At 44.9% G+C, this 17,625-nt stretch overlaps 2 protein-coding genes across 9 annotated transcripts in view; one reads left to right on the forward strand and one right to left on the reverse strand.

Annotated features, from left to right (window-relative positions):
- FAM13A (family with sequence similarity 13 member A) overlaps positions 1-15,602 on the forward strand; it is a 113,400-nt gene extending 97,798 nt beyond the window's left edge. For 6 of the 8 annotated variants that reach the window (XM_072334062.1, XM_072334063.1, XM_072334065.1 and 3 more), the window contains 9 exons: positions 238-376; positions 1,186-1,267; positions 1,407-1,627; positions 2,964-3,047; positions 6,298-6,393; positions 7,877-7,960; positions 11,625-11,821; positions 12,653-12,754; positions 13,213-15,602. In XM_072334062.1, coding sequence (XP_072190163.1) covers positions 238-376; positions 1,186-1,267; positions 1,407-1,627; positions 2,964-3,047; positions 6,298-6,393; positions 7,877-7,960; positions 11,625-11,821; positions 12,653-12,754; positions 13,213-13,339 — 1,132 coding nt within the window. In that variant the 3' untranslated portion in view covers positions 13,340-15,602. The remainder of the gene's footprint in view (positions 1-237; positions 377-1,185; positions 1,268-1,406; positions 1,628-2,963; positions 3,048-6,297; positions 6,394-7,876; positions 7,961-11,624; positions 11,822-12,652; positions 12,755-13,212) is intronic. The other 2 variants (XM_072334064.1, XM_072334070.1) reach the window with 1 other exon arrangement.
- Positions 15,284-17,625, reverse strand: part of HERC3 (HECT and RLD domain containing E3 ubiquitin protein ligase 3) — a 40,582-nt gene continuing 38,240 nt past the window's right edge. Inside the window, exon 25 of the mRNA XM_072334061.1 lies at positions 15,284-17,433. Within this exon, the coding sequence (XP_072190162.1) occupies positions 17,225-17,433 (209 nt within the window). The 3' untranslated portion in view covers positions 15,284-17,224. The remainder of the gene's footprint in view (positions 17,434-17,625) is intronic.

Genomic DNA, 17,625 nt, shown 5'->3' on the forward strand with positions numbered 1-17,625 from the left:
AGTTCTTGGTAACTGATCACTTCAGGGTTTTTGAATCAATATCTAGAGAGTTGCTGTTCCTGAAAGAGGCTGTTACAGCATCCTCTTGTTCTGTCTGTCATTAGAGAGTAACCAACATAAGTTTCTCACTTCCGTGGGATTTGCCTTTATTTACACAAAGTGTAAGTGTCCTTCTGAGAGAGAAGATGTACTGCAGCTGTTTGGATAAACTCTTTGTGCAATCTCTGCCCTTGGTAGGAGGCGGAGTTCTTCTTTGGGATCTTACGAAGATGACAGAGAAGACCTTACCCCTGCACAGCTTACCCGGAGGATTCAGGGACTGAAGAAAAAAATCAGGAAGTTTGAGGACAAATTCGAGGAGGAGAGGAAATACAGAGTGAGTCTCTACTCAAGCATTTGTAGGGAGAGGTGTAAGGTAGCCAGAAAGGGAGGAGACACCAGGGGAGCCTGTCAAACATGTACAGAGAGCCCAGAAGTATTTAAACAATGTAAAGTAAAGGAAAATGTAATGCTGCTCCAAAAATGACAACACACATCCATACCAAGCAAATTAACTTTCATGGCATTTTTTGTACGGCCAGTGCAGTACAAGAGAGTTTCACAAGCTCATGGGATTTTGATCACTGCTTTATACAACAAGGGTGTAGGAATAGCTATGTTAAGTTTTGCATTTGTTTACTTATTAAATTTCACTTAATAAGAGGAACAATTGTGCATCTCATTTGTATGATGGTAATTCCAGGACACCGGCACACTGCGTAGTAGAGAAGAGCAGCCTTCTTTGCTCCTCAGCAAGGAGCCATAGTCAAGTGCTGCTGAGCAGTAACCGTGTTCTGTACTCTGTTTATTCTTGATGTGCCCTTCAGAGGGACAGAAAGATTTTAAAGGAGCTAAAGCTTCATATGTGTGTATCTTTGTTGGTGATCTAAACCATGAAGGATGGTACTGAAAGGGTCTTGCATCAGTCTTGCAGTGCCTTGAGAGAGAATGCTGTGACAGAGAGGGCAATCAAAGCAAGGTCTGAACCGGATAGGTCAGAGGTGTGCAGGCACCAGTCAGTAGCCTGTACTCGTGCTCTGTGCTGTGTCCCAATCCTGTTCAGCCCGTTTTGTGACACAGACTTGTTTCAGTGGGTCACTCCTGTTGATTTAGTACAGATTCAACATAACTGTTCTTTCCTCCCAGCCTTCCCACAGTGACAAAGCAGCTAATCCTGAAGTGCTCAAATGGACAAATGATTTGGCCAAATTCCGAAAGCAACTTAAAGGTGAGCAGTCACTGTTGATGTACCTTCTGGGGGCACCTGGGCTTGGCCTTGTTTAAATTTGATGGCAGACAGTGGTCCTGTCACTGTCGCATTTTAAAAAAGAGAAATTATTCCTCTTCCCCTAAATGTCCCTGTTTAGAGTCTAAGCTGAAGATATCGGAGGAAGACCTGGGCCCTGTGGTGCGTCAGCGAAGCAACACGCTCCCAAAGAGCTTTGGTTCTCAGCTTGAAAAGGAAGATGACAAGAAACAAGACCTGTCAGATAAATCTGCCAAACCTGCTGTGGAAGTGACCCTTGATTCTATCCAGAAGAAGCTTCAGGAAAAACGAACAGAGACAAACCGACCTGAGGATATAAAGGTACAATATACGTAGATCAGATTTAGGCCTTTTAAGTACAAACCTGTAACTCATGGCTGCCCTGTCAGTTGTGAAAGTCTTGTGATCTTTTACATTTCGTCACAAATTCTACAACCTCGACTCTGGGCTTAATTGCCTTTGCTTCTTTCCCACTTCCTTTGCTATCTGTATTGGTTTTTTTTCCCCCACAGTTCTATTTCTACCGAATGGCACTTTGTTCTTTTTCTGATTCTCACGGATTCCATGTAACAGTTCTGAACCGCTGTTATGCCCAAAAGCTTTTGGCATAGTTCTGAGTCTTCCAGAGGTTCTCAAGATTAGGTCACTGATTTTCTTCTAGATCATTCCAAAGCTGAATGCTCTTGTTTGGTTTTTTTATCATTTTTTATTATTGCAATTTATCTTTGCTTTTCTGAGTGTCACACTGAGCTCAACTAGTTCCTGTTATCTCTGAGGGTTGTCGGCAGAGAGGTCTTTGTGCCTGATGTTGCTGGTTCCTGAGTTTGGGTAGCCTTGTAAATGAAGTCCTTGAGTGTGCTGACGTGTGAATTGTGCAGTACCCTGTGAAAGAGGAGCAGACAGCAATATCTTTGTTTATTGGATTTACAGAAGTGTTTGGCTGTTTTCTGAAGGTAGCAAGAATAAACAGCCTGACCTTTTTAAGGTCTCTGATAGTATTTGGTGCAGCAGTAGAGACAGAAGGCTTGGTATCAGCCATGTTTGGTGGAGGAGCTCTGGAAAACTGAGGGAAGTGTCTTCCAACTGTCTGCCTGCCCTTTTTTGTTGTTGTTGTTTTGGCTTGGTCCCCTCAGCCTGTCAGCCAGAGCTTTTCACTTCACAGCAGAATTTGGCAGAAAGAAACAGTCTGACTGCACTTCATTTCTGTTAAGTGTGTTTGTAGCAGTCAAAGCAAAAACAGCAGGCTTTGCAAGAGGTACTGGAGCTTGTCTCAGGTTTGGAAGACAAGGGGCAGCATGCATTTTATTGCTGGACTTATGACTCAGATCTTTCTAAGTGAAGAACAGCCACCGTCACTAGAAGTTATTTAACACTGTTTGTTCAAAGCACACAGTAAATACGAATTCCCCTTATGTACCTACAGCATTTTCACACACAAAAGTTATTTAGTTTCAGTTTGCCTGCACTGTATATGGGGCTCCACTCATGGTAAGTCTTTTCAGCAATATTGTTGGGTAAGAAGAACTAGAAAGCAGAGATGAGTCTTCAAAACATCAGTGACAAAATGATAATGACTTTGGTTAGGCTGTAAATTAGTATTGTCTGTGTCCTGAAGTCTGACATTTTCTTCCTCCTCTCTCTGCACTGCGTTTTATAGGACATGACAAGAGATCAGATAGCAGCTGAGAAAGTGGCTCTTCAGAAAGCCTTGCTGTATTATGAAAGCATTCATGGCAGACCGGTATGTACAGCAGCATTTTTTCCAAATACATCTTTATGTGTCTTTGTCTGTTGTAAATGACTGCCCTACTGCTCCTTCGCTGTCACAGACTCCAGACTTCTTGCTGTTCTAAACATACATACGTCCTTTAATTACCCATTGCCACATCATTACCACTGACATGTTACTCTTGGCAAGGTGGTGCCTGCACACAGGGCTGGGCATGGCAGATACCTGGAGGACTGAGCCTACAGCCTGAATGAAGTTCACTGTGCATTACTTTCACGTCAAGCTTGCCAGGATCCGCAGACAGTTTGTGGCCCAGCTGAATCACCAGCTTTACCAGGGATCCAGTATCAGCAGGAACAGCTTTGCATGGACCCCCATCGTGCCAAAAATGTGTCAGTTTGCTAGTATTAATGACTACCTGGAAGACAGGTGTGCAAGCAGAGCACCTTCTCAGAGAAGCTGTATCTTTCCCTGAGTACCACACTATTTGCAAGGAGGCACCTGTATTTTCCTATTTGCACAATCCTTTTATGCCAGAGGATTCACAAAACAGTTTGTCTCCTGAGCGCCATGACAGAAGTTGAGATTTTCTTCCCCTACGCAGACATTTGTTTCCACGAGGAAGGGACAGGCGTGAGATTTCCTGTACGTTTGAACTTAGCAAAGGAAAATTATTTGTAAAGACAGAGAATTAAATATTGCATCCTGTTGATTCCTGCCATGATAGAAATATGGTGGGTTTCAGGCCAAGTGCTCTGGTTGGCTTTGGACAAATCCTTCCTCCTCTCTCACTTCATTCTGATCTTTGCTACCAGCTGTGGAGGTAACAGTTTTGTTTCAGAGTGATGCTAATCCCTTGACCAGAGGCTTGAGAGAAGCAAATTACTGCACACAAGGAGCACTTGATGAGTGCAGATGATAAATCTGTCTTTCTTCTGCTGTCTTTCTTCTACCTTCCATTTGTTCCTGAATTATTTCCTCCTTTGCCTGTTGGTTTTGCGGGCCTTGTTTGTTTGTTTGTTTTATTTTAAAGTGTTGCAAATTTAAATACTTCCCTTTGTGCAGTACTAATATTGTATAGGCACATATGCCAGTAGGTGAAAACAGCATGGTTGTATGAGAGGACGTGGAATTTTATTATAGTATAAAATAGCAAAAGGCCAGCACGTCCACTTAACCTTGTCCAGCAGAGTCAGAGTTGGAATCTGCTTTTGGTATCGCAATGATGGAAATCAACAGGTGACATCTTGTTAAAGTAAACTCACTTAAATCTGTTTAAAAACTCACTTTAAATCTGTTTTAAAAAGGCTGCCGTGCCAGCACACCTTCCTCCCAGCACTTTGTGATGCTTTATTTATACAGCCACTTTTTAATTTGTTTTTTAAATAAGCAGTCTATCCCAAGCAACATGGAGTCACGTAACAAGAAAGACTGCAGCTGATCAGCTTTTGCTGTTCCCAGCTCCTGGCACTGCAGCAGTGGAAAAGTACTGAAAGCTTGAGGAGAATGGGGTGTAGTTCAGCCAAGTTGGGTTGTTGTTTTTTGTGTTGCTTTTTTTTTTCTTTTTCTTTTTCTTTTTTTAAAGATATTTAACTAAACAAGACAAACAATGGAGTTCAGATTTAGTGCAGCTGGGTCTTTCTGCACCAGTGACAGGCAAACCTGGAGAGGTAGAACTGAACTGCTTTACTTAAGCCAAAAAGTTCATTTCTGCAGAATTCTTGAGCTGCTCTCACAAATGCAGGCAATGATCTCTTCCTTGGCTGCTGCTGCTTGCCACACAGAGCGTGCTCCGGAGTTATGTCAAAGGCTCTGTTATTCTGACAGCTTTTTTTTTTTGCATTTTGATGTTTTCCAAAAATACATTCAGGTTTTGCTGGTATTACACTTAACTAGGGAGACAGTTTGCCCATGTGCAAAACGTTTGCTGTCAGTTTGCTTTCTGGTTAAATGTTCTGGTGCACGTCCGCAGGGCTGACTCAGGCCCCTCGCGCTGAACTTCCTTGCTTAAATTAATTCTTTGTATTCTTCCTCCATAGTGATATTCAGAGTCAGAAGCCTGTCATTTATATGTTCCTATTCCTAAACGTGCCTTAGGAATTTCTGTCCATTCCAAGGCTTATGTTTATTTTCCCATCCAGAACAGATGTATTTACCTACTTTGAGATGTCATGAAGTGAAGGTTTGTTTCTCAGCCATCAGTGTAGTTTTGCTGTTGTTGTTCTGGGTTGTTGTTTTGTTTAAGTAGCAGGTACTGGCTGAGGCAGCAGTAGTGCCGTGCCTCCCGTCCTACCAACTGCTTATCTGCTAAAACCAGGAGTAATACGAGTCCTGCAGAATTTCTCCTATTTTCCATTTTTATGCTTGATGGATTGCAGAGGAACATCAAAAGCTGGAGGCAATTTGCTAGCCAAGGCACTCCTGGCAATATCTACAGCTACAGTTCTGCCCTTTCCAAACAGCAGCTCTCCTGCTCTGGAGGGATGATGTGAAAGCTTTAGACAGCTTGCTCCAGTGAAAGGTAGCTGCACATAACATTAAAGACAGTTCATTTTAGAATCTCCTCCTCATTCCAAACTGCATCCCTTTTATTCCAGTATCTGTTGTAAAAAGGGAGACTGTACAAAGCTCATCAGGGTTCATACTATTGTTGATATTGACATCAACTGGTGATTAACAGCAGTGAAAAGCTTTGGTGTGTACAAATGGCATCTGAGTCAGTTAAACCTTCCTCTTGTAAGAGCCTTATAATCAAAACTTAAACTAAAGGTGTAATGGAAGGACAGTCATAGGATGTGGCCAGACAGTGCTGAATAAAAAGGAAGATGATAATCAGGTGGGTTCTGGTGAATATTTTGGGTTTTTTTCTAACCCTACAGTTATTTTCTTATTAAGGAATTGCTGTATATTAAAGAAATAAGACCCCGGTTTCTTTACAGCTGCTACATAGCTGGACAGGCCTTTGCTTTCCCACACTAGCTGTTGTCTGTTAAGCCTTCTCTCCTGCACAGTATCGCTGAGGTTTTTGGCTTAGCATGGATCTGAATGAAAACCAGAAAGCAACACTAGCAGTTTGCAGCACTCAGACTAAGGAGGGAGCACAGGTACTTCTGCATTTCCAGTTTCTGCACTAGTGCTGTTAACATGTAACCATTATGGAATTCCCTTGAGTCCTCTGGCTAACAGCAGTCACAAGCACGTACATTGTAGAATGGAGCATCTGCTGCAGCCCTCACGGTTCTCATTTCTTTTACCTTTACAGGTTACCAAAAATGAAAGACAGGTGATGAAGCCACTGTATGACAGGTATCGCTTGGTCAAGCAGATCCTCTCCAGAGCCAACACCATCCCTATCATTGTGAGTAGAACTTTCTTTTAGGAGGTCTTGCTTAGCATTAGGGCTGAGGTGTACAGCACAATCAATAAGGCCAATTCCTCCCTTACATCTCAAAGACCAAGCAAAGGAGCGGGTCGGTGACATGTCCTAGTCAGATAACGCTGGTCAGGGGTCTCTAGTGCCCACTCATGAGCCATGAGACACATCTCACCTTTTGTTGTTTCTCACCTTTCCATTGAGCTGCTGCTGTTATTTCATCATCTTATGTTTGGCTACAGCATCACTTCCCTTTCCTTACCGGTCTATTCAGAACTGTGGGTCTTCGTGTTTTTTTGGTTACGCAGGGCTGTATGTTGGGAGTACAGAGTTGTGTGAGTCCCAAGGCAGGCACTAGTCTCTTTGGATGAGAGAAAGGGACACTACGCTGATATTGAAGAGATCCTGCAAGTAGTGGATGCCCCCTGCATCCAGGTGGTGCTTTGGCAAGGAAATATTGACACCAGCATGGAATCCAGTGCACTCCTTTAGGGAGCAAACACGGTACCTCAAATTCTGGACAGCTTGTGTAGGCCATTTTTAAAGAATTTTTCAACCCAAGTATATACCAAGAATCTTCTTGGCCTGTCTAAAGAAAGAGAATTGTTTGATCTTGATTCCTTTTTACCCTGTCGTGTACGATCTCTTACTGTTCTTGCTGATGTCCTGGCTGCTTTTTGTAGACTGCTTGCTGAACTGAACGGACTGGCAGAGCATTACTTGAGTGCAGTCAATCACGCTGACATGCGAATGTTTTTCTGCACACGTGGTGGCAGGTGGTCCTGCATTTAAAACGAAAGCTGTTCCTCTTTGAATATGCAAAGTACTCCCCAAAATGTGAACTGTAAAGATGGTGCTGTCTCTCAGATGGAAGAAACCCTTCATCTGTGTGTTGGCAGTTTAAGACAAAGCTCACAAAAGAAAACTCAGGTCCTGTTAGGCACGAAACTGAAACTGCACACTGGCTAGCACAGGAGAGATGAGACTGGCTTTCCCCAGTCCCTTATAATAAGAAGAGTGAGAGATTCACACACAGAGATGGAATACGTTTGAAAGCCCATCACGAAGCACTTGATTGGAAAGTCAGCCTCCTGGAAAGCAAAGCTGGATAGTCCAGCTGGGCTTACATGGTAGCTCTGGAGAGCCAAGCAAGTGTGTGCATGCGTGTGTGCGTGTGTGTGCAAAGGCCTTGGGTTGGGGGGTTATTTTCCTGCCCAGCTGGTATTCCAGTATCCAAGCTTTTTTCTTGCGTGTTTAGCAGTGATGTCCCTTTCTAAAGCAACATCTTGAGGGAAAACAGTCCAAGATGCAAAATGTTTGCCAGGCGTATTTTTGTTCTTTAAGAAATGGATTTCTCCTGATGGTCTGGCAGTGAGCTGAGCGAATGAGTGAGTGAGAATGATCTGAGAGCAGGTGGCGGAAGAGAAAGGGTTTCATAATGTAACGTACTTGTTAACACCTGTCACAGGGTTCCCCCTCCAGCAAGCGGAGAAGCCCTTTGCTGCAACCAATTATCGAGGGCGAAACTGCTTCCTTCTTCAAGGAGATAAAGGTGAAGACCTCCAGCTGCTAACTAATTGCTCAGTTTGCATCAGTTTTCCCCTTATACCAATGAAAGAGAATGATTGATTTTTATTTTTTTTCCATCAGTGTTGATTTTTTTGCAGTGTGTCTTCCTGAAAAATCAGTAGCTGCTTTAAGCCTGTCCAGTTCTGATCAAATTCTACCCTTGTTGTAGATAAGAGTACAATACTCCCTTGGCTTTGTCTTCTTTCCCTTCTCCCTCCCTTGCACATAATGTATTTTACTTTGCTAAAACCTCACAGTTATCCTTTGCACTTTGGCTTGGTGGTTTGTTGTTTTTTTCCCTTTGCTTTCTCCTTCCTCTTTAACAACACTAACTTATTTTGCAATAGTTTCTCTCACTCCAACGCTCTGTGGCTTGCACACAACACCATGGCTGGAATGAGATCTCACAGAACTAACACACACACGGAGCCAACCAGGCATTTATAGGTTCTGTGTCTTCTGCTGTTCACATATTTATTTTATCCAGGGCTTTCTTTCACCACCTTGTAGGCAGTATTTCTAACCAAGTCACACGAGGATAGCAGTAGGAACGACTCAGCCATGTTTGTTAATGCTGTCAGATTTGGATGATGGGATTGTTGTAATGCTTTCTTATTTCACAGTGGAGTGATAGTTTGTGGCGGTGAATCTGCTACAATATTGGTTCTTTTTCCTCTGAGAAGGGATGTCCTGCTGTCAGCCAGGACAGGCAGCGTGGGGCTGGGCCCCGGCTTGCATTTATTACCATTGCAGTGTAGGAGTGCTTCAGCAGGCTTGTGTTATCCAGACATAGGTAGTGTTTGGTGTAGGCACTGCAGAAGCAGACATCCAAGATGATTCTGTGATAAAGCAGTTACAGCAGTCTGTGTATCAGTGGACTACCCAAGGCCTGTGTTCATTAAAGCCGGCTTGCAGACTGAAGCATGTAGAACTGCTGTTCAGAGGCTGGTTAACAAACACGGAGCTCTCTCTGGTCTGCAACAGTGGCCTGGATTGGGTTATTTGACTGATTGGGGTATTTCTGTCTTTCACCTGTGTGTGCAACTGGAGTCAAAGCACTCACGTGTGGTGATCTCTGGTGACTAGCGAGGCGAATGCTGCAACAGGGCAGCATCTCACTGGTTTCCTACAGAGCACAAATGTGGAGAGCTGTGGTGTTGCTCTCATTAAGGCCATTAACGCTGAAATGCCAATTAACACTTCCTGGGGGACCTGTGAAGCTGCATGCGGCAGCTTTTCACTGAAGTTCACTCAGAATTAAGCAGAGGAAATTTCCCCCCGTATGGGTCCGTCATGGACTGAGCGCTGCCGGTGCTGGTGAGCACCTGATTCTGTTGTTTTCCTGGTGTGTTTTTTAAAGCATTTGGGAGAGCTGGATAAAAGCTTAAACAACGGCGTGAGGTGCCACTTTGTGTATGTTTGGACAGCATCTCTTGCCTATTGTCTGTGTGTAGAGAACCACTGGAATCCTTGCTTGCTGGGAGTACTGCTGTGGGGTTACTATGGAGGTTTTATATTTGTAGCTCTGGAAACATTGTATGTCTCACGACTGCCTAAAGAACCTCACAGACGCAAGCCAAATGGAGCCAGTCTATGAAGATAATTTTGGTTAGAATGTAAATGGCAGTGCAGGTTTAAAATCAGATTTCCATATGGGACGCCTTCTAAGCAATGGTTCTTGATGAGATTTTTGTTTTTAATTGCTCCTTCATTTTAAATAGTGAAATGCTTTAAGAGGTCTTGTAATGGACAGATGTGTTTTGGCACTGAGGTCTAAGCAAGTGAGATTTCTGCGCTGTCTTTTCCTCCCGTGGGCTTTCTTTGGCAGGAGGCTCATTCCTGAGCTGTGGGCCGAATGCCCTGGAGCGAGACAAGCAAGCCAGCCTGTTATGCTGGCCCTCCTTGGCTGGCATGGGCTTATGGGTGTCCTTGGGGAAGAGCCTACTACCAGATATGCAGATTCAAGTTACTTTGATGCTTTGCTTCTCTCTTTGGGAAAAAAAACTCTTACACTGCTTATGAAAATGGTCTTTTTCCTTTCCCTCAAGAAGTGGGAACCCAGAAGCAACTTGCTCCCCTTGAAAGGGGCAAAGGGGCATTGCCAAGGGGATTCACATAGAACAAAACAATACGATTTCTATTGATTTGATTGGCTTAGCAAATCTTCCACCGTGCCCCAGCAGGAATGACTTTCTCCTGCTTCAGTCCCAGCAGCTCCTACCTAACAGGGCAGGACAGCATGCCTGGGGTCCTGAAAATGGCAGTGAGCAGTGGGTGACTTTCTCTGTTCAGCCTGTTTTTGGACAACACTTGACTGCTCTTACTGCTGCAGTTCTTATGGAACTCCTCATGGCCTCTGTGAATCAGCAAGGAGCTCCTGGACTTACTTAAGTTCAGAAAGTAAGTCTACAGGGAGTGGAATCAGGAACAGGTTACCTGGGAGGGCTACAGAGAAGTTGTCCAAGCAGCCAGGGATCAGGCTGGGCAAGCTACAACCCAAACAGAATTAAATCTAGCCAGGGACACAAAGAGGAACAAGAAGAAATTCTACAGGGCAAGTAGCAACAGGATGAGGAAATGGCTTTAAACTGGTAGATTTAGACTAGATGTCAGGAATAAACTCTTTACTGTGAGGGTGGTGAGACACTGGAACAGGTTGCCCAGCAAGGTTGTGAATGCCCCCTGACTTGGAAGCATTTAAGGCCAGGCTGGACGGGGCTGTGAGCAACCTGGTCTATGGGAGGTGTCCCTGCCTATAGCAGTGGGTTGGAACCACATGGTCTTAAAGTTCCCTTCCAACCCAAACCATTCCACGATTTATTACTTTATTCCAACCTCGTGCCTTAAATTAAAGTTGAAAACTGCCTCTTAGAAAGTTTTCTGCAAGGAAGAGGAAACTGGGTCCTGTTTCCTGAAAATACAAGTGATTTCTGGATGGTATCACATGACAAGGCCTACATTTGAGAACTCTACGCATTAGCAAACAGCATGTGACTTCCAAAAGTTGTGCCTTTACATTGTAGGGGAAAAAAACTGAACATGACCCATCTGTCTGTGTACTTCAGCTGAAATTGGAACCATGTTAGTAACAGGGGGCCTTTATAGTCAATTATATCCAGTATTTGGCTTTAGAAAGACCCCTCTGAGCTCATTGGTAGCATTATAAGAGCATTTGGGGTCTTGAACTCAGCCTTTAGAGAGAGCTGTTGTGATGTATCTTATGAAAGAATACTTGTTTTAACCTGACGGTCTGTATGCTGCCTGGTGTATTTGTAGAGACAAGCAGAGGATGGCAGGTATGCTTTAGACTGTACGCATTACAGCTGTAATTGGTTTTACCTGTATCAGAATATAAGAATTAAAGCAACGGGTTGCTGAGAAAGCTAGATCTTTTTTTCCTACTCTGTTTTGCTGCTTTGGGTCTCCGTAACCAATCTGAGTTGATTTCTCTGATATGCTCTGGGTACAGCGCGTCTTCCTGGTGATATCCTGGTGTACTGTATTGCTTAGCAGCTGAAGTGCTTGCTTGCTCTGCTTATTCACTTCTTTTCATATCTGTTTCCAGTGCATGCGGTGAAAGGAGATGCTTGCTTCTGAGATGAGAAGCAACTTACTGTGTGATGGGGGTGTTCTGTCCCTCTCTGTAGGAGGAAGAGGAGGGCTCTGAGGAGGACAGCAATGTGAAACCAGACTTCACAATCACGATGAAAACAGATTTCAACGTGCGTAGCTTCTTGGATCAACTAGAAGATGATGCCGACGGCTTTGTTTCCCCAGTGGACGATAAGATACCATCAAGGAGCAACCAGGATATGGGGCTTTCAAATCTCCATGAAGCATCCATGTATGTTGTCCAAATTTTTTTGCACTTCATTTTTAAATGCAGTAGACCCCCTGTATGAAAGGGTACAGGAGAAAACTACCCTGTCCTCAGGGTGATATTTGATGTTTATAATCTTTGGAATCTTGGGCTAAATAGTACCTCCACTTGAGCTGCTGTCATTGGCAAGCCTTTATCATTGAAACAAGCCCTGTACTCTCCAAGGTTTTTGGAGACATCCAGCTGAACTCCTTTTTCTAGGTCTAAGCACCCAGATGTACTTTCAAGCTACAGCAGGGGAGATTCAAGCTGGACATTAGGAAGTATTACTTCTCAGAAAGGGTGGTCAGGCACTGGAATGGACTGCCCAGGGAGGCGGTGGAGTCACCAACCCTGGGGGTGTTCAAGGAGCAATTGGATGTTGTGTTGAGGGACATGTTTAGTGGGAACTATTGGTAATAGGTGAATGGTTGGGCCGGATGATCTTTTAGGTCTTTTCCAACCTTGGTGAGTCTGTGATTCTATACACACTCAGGTGGTAGCCCTCATTCATGGCCATCCAACCTCAATTCCCATAAAAGTCACCAAAACCAGATCTACTTTCAGCAAGTAAATTTCACTGTAGTTAGTGATCAATTGTGAAATGCACACTTAACCTAAGCCTACGTGCCCAGTCTTTTTGTTGAAGTAAATTCAGAGACCTTTTTATTGCAATTAACTCCAGATTCCCGGGGCTGCTTGTAGAGCGGCTCAGTTGCTTGGCATCCATACGACACTACATTTGCACATGTACTGTATGTTCCCAGTTATAACTGTACACATAAGTATAATCGTGTCTGCGTTTAAACCCAACAGCCCTGAACTGTTAGAGCAGCTGCAAGAAGTCAGGGAAGAGAAAAAGCGGATCAGAAAAAAACTGAGAGACTTTGAAGATAATTTTTTCCGACAAAATGGGAGGTAATTTCTCAGCTCTTCCTCTGTCTTTCACAGTACCACAGTATCACAGTATCGTGCGAGCTGTTCTTAATCAATTTGGCACCTCCAATTATGGAAAGTTACCTGAATTCACTGCTGTATATTCTGTTATACCTTCACTCACATTCATTACAATTGCCCATTGAAATGAATGATCTATTTTTTTCCCAAAGATCTTGAGGGGCCACAACCCCTTTGCTAACTTTGGAAAGCCGTATAAGTACGGAAAATCCAGAAAAACTGGCAGGAATGATGGGATGCTTCCTTAGGGATAGAGTAACTGGTCGTTGTCCCCAGTGACATCGTATGTTTCTCTGTCCCGATCTTGCATGTCTGTGAGGTGTTCAGACAGACGTCCAACAAGTGCTTTGCTTTAGAGTAGCTACTGAGGGAAGCTCTACTGATATGGAAATCTTCATGACTCCTTTTACTCCCACTAGGAATGTGCAAAAAGAAGACCGCACTCCTATGGCTGAAGAATACAATGAATACAAGCAGATTAAGGCCAAGCTGAGGCTGCTGGAGGTCCTGATCAGTAAAAGAGATATTAGCTCAAAGATCATGTAAAGGAGGAGACTGGATTTACCAACACACTAAGAGAGAGCACCAAGCAGACAAGTGCGTGAAGTGGATGCATCGAAAGCCTGGCTGGGGAGGGCTGAGGAGCTCCCTGGGAACTGAAGGGCCATTACCGGAGGCAGGATGGGGAGAAAGGGTGTTTTTTTCCATCACTCTCTCCACTTGCTGTTGTCCACTCTTTCTCCAGGCCTGATGCCCAAAATGGAGTTTGCCAATGTAGGAGACATGATGCTGTCCTCAGTGACTGCACTGAAGGGTTCCTTCTGTTTTGATTTGCTTACAGATCCTGTAATATTTAGAATATGAAAGCCAGCCATGCTATTATTTTTTTTTCCAGGATATCATAGCAAGAGGCAAAGTAGCATGAATAGTGATTAAATCATCAACAGCTTCCACTTTATTTTACCAGACCCGACCCGATCTCATGCGACGGCACAGGTCAGATAGCACCCAGATTGTTCTCTTGTAGCTACAGTAAAGATTTGCTCAGACTTTTGACCAGACTCTTTGGAGTTCAGTATCTTCCAGTCCTTTATGAAATGTTGGAAGAGTGCCCTGGTCATAGCCCAGAACTGGTTTGAGTTACGGTTTTGCACAGGATTGAGTTGGCTTTTCTTCCCGCTTTTCTTTTTTGATTGCCAATTCGATTAAGAAGAAGAAAGTACCTACATCTGTTTGGGATAGCACAAGAGTTGTGCAGCAAGGTTCGTGCCTGTTTGTTCCCCTTGGAAGGAGATGCTGTGAGATTATGACAATGTTTGGGCAACTGGGAAGAGGTTTTATCAGCTTCAAGTTAAGTTAGAATGCCTTGAGAGTTTGGTAGCTGCTCGGCCAAGTGTCAGCTGTCAAGCATCTGGAAGACACACCACATTAGCCCTTACACTTCTGATAATGGGTGTAAGAGCCAGAGGTTAAAGTCCACATGGATGTCGTGCACACCCATTAGCCTGAGTGTGGCTGAAGCAACAGAGGATGTTCTTTTCTTCCCTGTGGCTTTGTTGGGTGTAGTTTGTACGCTGGGGCAGGGGATACTGCAGGGAAGTGCTGCACATGTGTCTCAGGTGCAGGGTTGAGCAATTAAACTTTATCACATCAGAAAAGTGGGTCCTGGGACAGTGGATTCCAGTTCTTGCATCGGACAATCACTGCCTGAAGGAGCAAAAGGCAGCAAGCTCAGAAACACAGCAAGCAGCTGCCAGTTCTACAGCCCTGTGCACTCCAGGAGCGCATGCAGGCAGTCACTGCCCTGCAGCCCCTGCCCCTGGGGCAAGATGCTCTTGGTTATGGGGGCTTGGCCCTGGTATCACAAGGAGATGCTCTCTTTTATCTCAGTGCAGGAGCCAAAGAGCTGAGGATGAATGCAGTGCACCTCATCACAGCCAGGCTTCATACAGGAGCAGGGCCCACAGAAAAGCTCTTTGTTTCCTTTCTCTCTTCAGGCAGGCAGGCCCATAAAGGGGTGCGCCCCTCCACGTGCTGTCTGTGCTGATTCTTGCCAAAGCTGGTCCTGAGGGCAGGTCTCTCTGGCACTCCCCAGCTCCTCAGGAGGCCGCCTTCCCCCCTTATCACCCAGGGCTCTGCATTGGCAGTCTGCCTTCATAAGACCTTGATGTGCTTCTGTTAGGGAAGAGCTTGGGGCCGTTTTTCTACTGACAGCAGAATTGCCCGCTCCTATAGAGAAGCAGTAAAGGCTGAATTCCCTGGTTCTAAGGGCTCATATGATGAACTGGAGTGTGGCTTTCAGGAGGCACTGAGTGTCCATCATGAGGGAGGTGCGGGGCTCTGCCTCTGCAGATCTGATATGCTGAGCGTAATAGTTGGGCTCAGAAACTGCATTTGAAGGCGACTGACCGGACAGGACGCTTGGTGTAGATCCTGCCCCTTTTTCCTCCTCATTCATGCTGCAGTGCACTGACCGCTTCCCAGGAGTGGGATTGATTTCTCTGATGATTTTTTAAAGCCTGTTTGCACTGTGTTACCAATAAATGATGGTTGCTGAGTTTTGCCCCTGACAAATGTTGATAAAGGACAGGTAGGGATCAGTCGGTTGCACTGTTTGAGCTGATGAGACAGTAGCATTTCCTGATGCTTTAGTGGCCGCAGTTCACGTGGCGCACTGCTCGAATTTCGGGTAGCTCCTATGAGATGTAAGTACAGTTCTGCACTTTAGAGAGTTTCTATTTTTGAACTTTGAAAGCTGAGCTTACCAGAATCCATTCAATAAAATTGTAAATGACAAAAGAAACGAAGACACGCCTGGCTGCCTCCTGTCTATTTCTGCAGTGCCGTTTTCCCTCTGGCAAAAACCAAACCCACCTTCTGCACCACTGTGAAGAAAGTAAGAAAGAGGGGCAGGGAGAAGAAAGGGGTGACAAAACTCCACATTAGCTTTGGACTTCCAGATGTGGGTCTGCAGGAGTTCCTCCTTCCTTCCCTCCCTCTGATAAAAACAGCCATTATCAACATTTCATACGCTTCTTTATTTTTCTTCAATGCTGCATTCCATTACCAGCGCTCCACTCCTCCATTTGCCAAGACAAAACCTATAACCTTTTGTTACAAGGTGCAAAGTTCAATACTATATATCGAACGTGGTGCATAAAGGGTACGTCCTAAGAACAATTCAATTGCAAAACAACCTTAGGCTTCAAATGAGATTTACACCAATACCTTAAAAACGGGGTAGTCATTTACTTACTTATTAATGGGATGGGGGCTCTCCAGCTTTACAGGATACAGCTCATACTTTTGCCTGCTCAACTCTTACTGTACGGTTACTGTACATTACCACTGCAATTCATAACAGATTGTCCTTCAGCCTTCCCCCAGCACACGCCAAACACAACAGATGCCACAGGCTCCACTCCAACCGTGAACTGCAGTAATAACACCAGCCTCCAAGCAGAGAGATGCTACACCAACAGGGATTTAATGCTGCTTGCTTTTCCTCTGAGCTGATGAGGCTGGAGAGCTCACACACACCCTCACACACACAGGACTCCTCTGGAGAAAGGCAGCAGTGGTAATTGTTGCCAAGTCTCCTTGTAATGAAGAACACATCTGATAGAACAGAAACACTGGACTTGGCTCTGCCCCAATGCCTAACATGGGGACAGAACAACACCAGAGCCACACAGACCAAGAAGCCTGTTGTTAACGACACAGTTTGTCCATCCACCAGCCTTAACACAGAGGAATCCGATGATCCTTTAAGAAGATGTTGCTTGGGAACAAAGTTTGACGCAACAGAGGAATAACAAACCAACCCTGGAACCAGCACATCCTCCATGAGATACACTGGTGCAAAAAGACAAAGCACGTACCATAAGTGACCTGGGGATAACAAGCAACACCTCAGCCCAGTACCATCTGCCAAGGACCAAAGGGCAGAGGGGATACGTTCACTCCAAGTAAGCAAGAACCAGCTTGCATTTAAAGAAGGAAGGAAAAAAGAATAAAGGGTGGGGGGGAATCACAGCTTTTTTAAAAGGTGATGGCTATTTCATCCTCAATTACCACCACAGCCTAAGTGCAAGGAACACCAAATACAGAAACTGATCTAAAACGAGGAGTCAGTGCGTGTAGGGGCGGGAAGAGCAAACTACAAGGAGCTGCTGGTAGGGCACTGCTGTGAATCTGGAGGGGAAACAACGGAAAAGCTCACTGAACTGACTGTGTTCAGCAGATCAGAAAATCCAAAGCAATAGTCCCCGCCTGCTAAAGCCTCACAAAATACTGGCAGCATCAGGTTGAGACTGCATTGTCCAAATCTGTTCTTATTAATTTTCCCCAGAAAATGCTCCAATCCCTTCCCATACAAAAATAGACCCAAGCCCACCGCGTATCCGAGTGTCTGTGCCTCTCCCACACCAGTCAAGCTAAGCTGAAGCCCTCATAGTGATCAATGGCTTGCACCAGCCGGGCGCTGAGGATCTCCTTGCTGCTGTACTTGGGCAGGTCCAGTAGGTTGTAGCAGGTGTGAGCCACAGGCAGGTACTGCTCCCCATTGGCGGTGGACTGGATGATGATGCGGAGGCTCGACATTCCATAGATGGGGATGCGGTCGCTGCCCGTCAGGAACACTGGAAGCAGAGAGAAGGGAGGCTAGTCAGGGCAAGCACCTCACTTTCAGGCTGGAGAAGACCTCTGGAGGTCGTTTAGTCCAACACCATCTATTGCTTGAAGCAACACACACAGATGCGCTTCTCAAGACTGTTTCTCAATGGCATTTCCTCTCAGTACACCACTCCCCTCCCACATAGAGACAGCCATCA

This window comes from Excalfactoria chinensis, chromosome 4 (genome assembly GCF_039878825.1).
Source record: "Excalfactoria chinensis isolate bCotChi1 chromosome 4, bCotChi1.hap2, whole genome shotgun sequence".
NCBI lineage: Eukaryota > Metazoa > Chordata > Aves > Galliformes > Phasianidae > Excalfactoria > Excalfactoria chinensis.